The following is a 6,857-nucleotide window of genomic DNA, read 5'->3' on the forward strand; positions in this document are numbered from 1 at the left end:
TTTTTTCCCATAGTATTTAATTCATTGTGTGTCATTGACAACGACAAATGTACAATTCAATTAAACTAGGAGGAATGGCTGACGATGCTAGATGTCCCCTCCAACTCAAAATGGATGGGATGTCTAGCACCGTCAATGGTGGCCAATGAGCTAAATGAGTGCCCTGTAAAGTTCTAAAAAACATATATGTCCAATATATCAACATGTACATACAGAGGAACCACACGTGGAATCATTTACCGACAGAAAAGCAATGACGCATAAATGAGGTCCTTTCTTACGGTCAAACCTTTTGTTGAGTCCAGTAAGATTGTTGTGTTGTCATACCGTCATCTCATAAATTATCTGCTACGCTGTGAAAATTGCCCGTACATTTGTTTGTTCCCACTGACTCTCTTTTGACCCACTCGTTGTGATCAATAGACATCTTTATCACCACAATTGGCTTCCTGCCTGCCCTTTAGTTGAGTGGGGCCCTCATCGTCACATCGTAGACCAGCCGGCAAAGGTGAGTGATGCCCCACTTCTTATGAGATACGCCTTATCTAGGTGAGAAAAAAACAGCAAATCCTGCCAACAGGTTGTTTGCTTTGTTCATAAAAACATTAAGTGGTCACAGTTGATCGATAGCCATCGACCAGAGGCCCTGAGATTTGCTGCGGGGCGGCTGATCGATGGGCTCGGTTCATCCCGCGTGGCTGCACAGAGACTGTGTAGGGGGAGAGACGCCACGTCTCGTTGGAGCGACGTCGCCTGTTACGTCAACTAAGATCAAGACGTTAGTACAAACACTTTGTTATGTTAATAGATTTGACATATGTTTCACGATAAGCACTATATAATTAGCCAACTTTTTAGTGTTGCTCCAAATTATTAAAACAAAATTGTACTCGTTCACTATTTTTTCAAAATGCAAGCTGTTGCTCCGTCAATTTAAGTTCTTGGATCAGTACTTTTAGCTTATTTGTGCCTGTACTTACAGTGGTATGAAAAAGTATCTGAACCTTTTGGAATTTCTCACATTTCTGCATAAAATCCCAATCAAATGTGATCTGATCTTTGTCAAAATCACACTGATGTAAAAACAGTATCTGCTTTAACTAAAACCACCCAAACATTTATAGGTTTTCATATTTTATTGAGGATCGCATGCAAACAATGACAGAAGGGGGAAAAATAAGTAAGTGAACCCTCTGCCAAAGGAGACTTACTGAACAATTGAAACCAATTTTTACCAAACAATTTAAGTCAAGTGTGTGCCCAATCACTGAAGAGTGGTTTAAAGTTGCCCTGCCCACTATAAAACACACACCTGGTAAGAATTGTATTGATGATAAGCATTGTTTGATGTGCACCATGGCTCGGTCAAAAGAACTATCTGAAGACCTGCGATCAACGATTGTTGATGTTTATAAAGCTAGGAAAGAATACAAACCCATCTCTAAAAGTCTGGATGTTCATCAATCGACAGTCAGAGAAGTTGTCTACAAATGAAGAGAGTTTGGCACTGTTGCTTCTCTCGCAAGGAGTGGCCGTCCACCAAAGATGACGCCAAGAGTTCAGCGCAGAATACTCAAAGAGATAAAAAGGAACCCTAGAGTGTCTGCTAAAGACTTACAGAAATCGCTTGCACAGTCCAATATCTCTCTCTGCAAACATCAACTATATGTAAAACTATGGCCAAGAATGGTGTTCATGGGAGGACTCCAAAGAGGAAGCCACTGATGTCTAAAAAAACATTGTTGCTCGTTTAATGTTAGCAAAAAGGCACTTGGACACTCCACAGAAGTTTTGGCAAATTATTTTTTGGACTGATAAAACCTAAAAGTTGAATTGTTTGGGAGGAACATCATGTGTGGAAGAAAAATGGAATAGCTCACCAACATCAACACCTCATCCCCACCGTAAAGTATATTGGACAGAGCGTCATGATTTGGCGCTGTTTTCCTGCCTCAGGGCCTGGACAAGTTGTAATCATTAATGGAAAAATGAATTCAAAGGTTTATCAGGATGTTTTGCAGGAAAACCTGAGGCTGTCTGTCAGACAAGCGAAAAAGAGGATGGATGCTTCAACAAGACAATGATCCAAAACATAGAAGTAAATCAACTTCAGAATGGTTTCAGAAGAACAAGATAGACGTTCTGAAGTGGCCAAGTCAAAGTCCAGACTTGAACCCCATTGAGATGCTGTGGCATGACCTAAAGATTCATGCCAGACATCCCAGGAATATGATTGAACTACAGCAGTTTTGTAGAGAAGACTGGGCCAAGATTAGTCCTGATCGACGTGCCAGACTGATCTGCAGCTACAGGAAGCATCTGGTTTAAGTTATTGCTGCTAAAGGGGGGGGGGGGGGGGGGGGGGGTGGCACAAAATATTAAATGTGATGGTTCACTTACATATTTTCCCCCTTCTGTGATTGTTTGCATACTATCGTCATTAAAATATGAAAACCTACGGTATTAATCTTTGGGTGGTTTTAGTTGAAGCACTGTTTTTTCATCCGTGTGATTTTTACAAAGATCAGATCACATTTAACAGCGATTCTATGCAGAAATGTGAGAAATTCCAAAAGGTTCAGATACTTTTTCATACCACTGTATATAGTGAATACACATGCATGACTGCTATTTGGGTCAACTAATAAAAGTTATGTTTCTGATGCATATGATTAATTTCACAGCACAATACCACATTCGCTCTGTAGCCGCTCTCTTTTACGCACACATAAAAACCAAGTCAACAAGACAGCCCGCACTGTGTTGTATTTATGATGCACGAACACAATAAAACCCAATTGCAAGCTTGCAATGTTGAAGTTGAAGAACAAATACATCCATATTAATCCTCGTGCAAACACACGCACGCGGATCGGGGAATACACAGTGCAGGAGACCATGACCGCACACACACACACACACGGAGAGAGAGTATAAAAGGAGCATCCTTCCCACTGAGCGGACAAGTGCTCTCCTAACGCTCCCTTGAACGAACCAAATATCATTCTCAAGGTAAGACTTTTTTTGTAATTTCCTCTTTTTGAAAATTATTATTTATTATTCAAAATTTTGATGTATTTCTTATATGTTTTTGGTTTTATGCTTGACTGTAAACATGGATTATACTGTTTTATATGGGTTAGATGGTTTTTTTTTCTGTATGCAAATGGCGTTTACTCCATAGAGTGAATAACTGATTTTTCTAAAATCACACATTTTAACTTCCCCCATATGCATGTGGGTGCTGCAGATGTCTACAGGGCTGAGTGTGTGTTTGGTTCTGGCGGTCCTTTGTACAAGCTCATTGGGGCTCCCCTTCTCCTCCCATCTCGGGGACGAGGACCACCGTTCCCCCTCCGCAGAAGGTACACCACTCCCTCCTCGTCAAGTCCTATCACAGTAACGTAGCATCTGTCTGTATGTGTGTGTGTGCAGCCCACCTGGAATCCCACACTTTGGGGGAGCCCCATCTCCGACACAGCCGCTCTGCACCCCAGCTCCAAGGGCTCTCCCCATCCCAAGAGGATGTAGAGTCGCGGGCCAACCTCAGCGAGCTGCTGGCCAGACTCATCTCCTCTAGGAAAGGTGCGTTGTCCTCCCAACGTGTGCCATCAACAATATGGCGCTCATTATTGAAGACAAGTGCTCTTCCCTCGATACCCCCCCCCACAACCCTCTCACCACCCTACATCATTCTCACTAATTACTAGCCTCAGTGCATGGCAGCTTTGTAAAACAAATTAGTGGCTCTGGAAAGCTTTTGTGGTTCCAAAGTGCATTTATTGGAGTCTTCCAGCCGCAGCCGTTTATTTTACGCACTTCTATTGATGACATTTATTAAACAAATAGGCATTTGATATCATTGTAGCCGCTAGATTTTGGTTCCGATGCAGTTCTGAAGTCGTCGCGTGAGGCGGGGGAGAAACTGATTGACTTTGACACGCTGTCGAGAAGACTGACAGATGTTGCGAGAGAACGTCTGTCTTTAAGTTAGGGCCAAGTAATTGCTTCTTACTTAGAAGACAGCAGCATGAAAGGTGTATTTACTGATTTAGAGCAGTAATAACACCGTAATTTCTTGTTGATAAGGAATATAGATACTTATGCTTGACTAAGGTTGTGAAATTCTGGGAATTTTCAAAGACTGGATAAAACTGAATGTATGAATTGAAGGTTGGCTTTTAACTCATTGGCTGCCACTATCAATTGACTAATCGATCATCAAATTAGTCGACTATTGTTGACTTAAAATTGTCCAAGTCCTTATTTACGAGCCTATGAAGAGTGAATATTTGTATTCGTTTTAATTTTTTTGAATTTATAAATTGTTTTTTTTACATAAAGAAAACAAGATTTTTTTCCGTTTTATTATTTAAAAGCTATTTGTTTGTTAATTAACAAAACAAAGTGAATATTTTTTTGTTTTTTATTAAAAAAATAAATAAATAAATAAAAAAGTGATGGGATTTTTTTTCTTTTTTAAAAAGATTTTTTTGTTTAAAAAAGCAACAACAAAAAAAGTTTTCTGATGTCCATGAAGTATTCAGCATTCATTTTCTAAATTTTCTCAGGCAAAAATGACGGATTTACAGAGATCCCTCATTTTTCGCAGTTAATGGGGACCAGTACCCACCGCGATAAGTGAAAAACCACGAAAAAAATTGAAGTTAATTTTTTAAAAAAATGTATATACTTTTATGTATATAATATTTTTAAATAAATGGTTTTCAAGCACTTCAAGTTTAAGTTTTAATAATGCTACTGCCCCACCAAATAATTTTAAAACAAGAATAAAGCGGAAAAATGCTTGGCTTTATTAAATGCTTCATTGAGTGAGTCCACTCAAATCTGCTCAAGCTGCTCACTTACACACAATGAGTTGCCACAGCAACTGTTTAACAAGTTAAACGATGGTTGACGAATGCTGCACTTTGAACTTAACTAACTTGATTAAACGTCTGTCAATCATCGTTAACTTTAATAAGCAACTCCAGTGCACTCACTGCCTTACCAACAAAGAGCAGGGAGAGAGAGGGAGTGAGACTACGGCTTGGGGCAGCTCATCCGTACTTTTATTTTATTTTTTGTTTATTGAAAAAAGAAATCATGATGGACTGAGGGCGCTAAGTTTGAAGTTCGAAGTAGCGAGGGATCACTGTAATAATCATTGGTGGGAACCATAGCTGCCATTGAAAGCATTAGATGTCCAATCCATTTAAACTGGGAGGGTTGACTGCTTTTACGTGCCGTCAATGATTTCAGAAAGAATTTACCAGAGAATGAACAGAAAATGTTCACTCACATTTTCTTCTATTTTACTTCAGTTTTGATCGCAACTTTTTTAATACGAGCATAACATGGCAAAGGCCACATTGATATGTGCCACCTTAGGCTATGTGGTTGAACGTTTGCGCGCGAGTTTGCGCCAAGTCGTGTTCCTCGCTGCTCGCTTTGCATTCGGTGTGGGAGGTGTCGTTGTCGAGCCTTCTGCAGCCAATCTTCTCAGCACACCAGGGAACATGAAAGGTTGTGTTTCGTGCGTTTGTGTGTGTGCACGTTGCGTAGGAGGATGTGGGTAGGGTGAAAGCAGCATCTCCGAAATACTGCTTGACTTGGATCATGATAAAAATAAAAAAAAGATTATGAGAGCAGGATAGGAACTTTTATGGGACAAACACTTTGGTGTTGATATCTAGCACAAGTGCAGTATCAGGATTTTAGGTGGTTTTCTTTTTTAATCATCTTTTGATGCTACAAGATGGCAGTGAAAGTCCATATTTATCCAAAGGAGCTCCTCAAAACACTGCAAAACAGGAAATAGACACATTTGTGCGGTCAGTTAGTAAACAGTGACAGCAATGTGAAAACCATCAATCAGCAAAAGGGAGTCAAATTTCACTCCTGACATTGACATCATTGATGCTAGTGGCTTGCATGTTCCATTAGTAAACTGTAATGAACTCCGGTAAAAGGGTCAGAGTACTCAGAACAACTTCTCCTTGTTTTCAACATTATGAATGGTTGCTAAAAACATGCTGCAAAGCAAGATTTAATCCCTTTCTCGCATTTTTTAGCAGGTTCTGTTCGTCGGAACTCGTCGGTCAACAGCAGAGGCGGCGGCCTGAGCAATGCCGGTCACCGGATAGCAGACAGGGACTACACGGGCTGGATGGACTTCGGACGGCGCAGCGCAGAGGAGTACGAGTACTCCTCGTAGATTTGAATCACTCCACTAGTGTCCATTCAAACACAATAAAAGTCTAATGAGGTTGTACATTTGTTTGTAATGCACTGTTAAATGCAATATACATATGCCAAACTTTTGCCTCTCTGTCACCCATTTCATTGTGTCAAAAGAGGGAATGTGGTGTCAGGGTACATTGAGACTTCGCAAACTGAATAAGCGTTCAGGAAAACATGATCGCTGTTCTCTCACTCTGGTCGAGGCAGATGGCAAACTGTTTTTGTCATCCTAATTTATAATTGTTATGTGGGCTTCTGTTGAGACCTTTGATCACACAACTGTAATTTGGTGTATTATAAGTAATAACTGCAAATCATCCAAATAAAAAAATAAAATATTACCATATTACTTCACCTGTTGCCTGTTTCTGTATTAGCGCATTTGTGTGTGTATTGTATTTATTTTGCACACCTTTTGTTTACTTTTCATACATTTATTAGTATTGACAATGGCGGACTTGGCAATTTTGGGGCCTAAGCGAACATATCCAGGGGCCCTCTTCATGGGTCAGGGGTTAAAAAGGTGAGAAGGGTGTGGTGGAAATATGTTCAGGTATACTAGAGCTGTCTTAAACGACAAATTATATCCTGATAAGTCAGCCGACTAGTTTTCA

At 40.2% G+C, this 6,857-nt stretch overlaps 1 protein-coding gene across 2 annotated transcripts; it reads left to right on the forward strand.

Annotated features, from left to right (window-relative positions):
- The first annotated feature begins 2,866 nt into the window (after positions 1-2,866).
- Positions 2,867-6,579, forward strand: LOC130910659 (cholecystokinin-like). 2 transcript variants are annotated; one of them, XM_057828142.1, is made up of 4 exons: positions 2,867-3,012; positions 3,251-3,365; positions 3,436-3,585; positions 6,075-6,579. In XM_057828142.1, exons 2-4 carry the CDS (start codon positions 3,251-3,253, stop codon positions 6,215-6,217), a joined length of 408 nt encoding a protein of 135 aa, XP_057684125.1. In that variant the 5' UTR covers positions 2,867-3,012; the 3' UTR covers positions 6,218-6,579. The 2 variants fall into 2 exon arrangements, with proteins under 2 accessions (XP_057684125.1, XP_057684126.1); XM_057828143.1 differs by having other exon boundaries at positions 2,868-3,012; positions 6,078-6,579.
- The last annotated feature ends 278 nt before the right edge of the window (positions 6,580-6,857 follow it).

The sequence above is a fragment of the Corythoichthys intestinalis genome, chromosome 22 (assembly GCF_030265065.1).
Source record: "Corythoichthys intestinalis isolate RoL2023-P3 chromosome 22, ASM3026506v1, whole genome shotgun sequence".
Taxonomy (NCBI): domain Eukaryota; kingdom Metazoa; phylum Chordata; class Actinopteri; order Syngnathiformes; family Syngnathidae; genus Corythoichthys; species Corythoichthys intestinalis.

What these genes read in the sequence shown, in the direction of transcription:
- LOC130910659 (XM_057828142.1), top strand. Translation starts at nt 3,251, where the DNA reads ATGTCTACAGGGCTGAGTGTGTGTTTGGTTCTGGCGGTCCTTTGTACA. An exon ending in CCGTTCCCCCTCCGCAGAAG is followed by an intron (nt 3,366 to 3,435) that starts GTACACCACTCC and finishes GTGTGTGTGCAG; the next exon opens with CCCACCTGGAATCCCACACT. An exon ending in ACTCATCTCCTCTAGGAAAG is followed by an intron (nt 3,586 to 6,074) that starts GTGCGTTGTCCT and finishes CGCATTTTTTAG; the next exon opens with CAGGTTCTGTTCGTCGGAAC.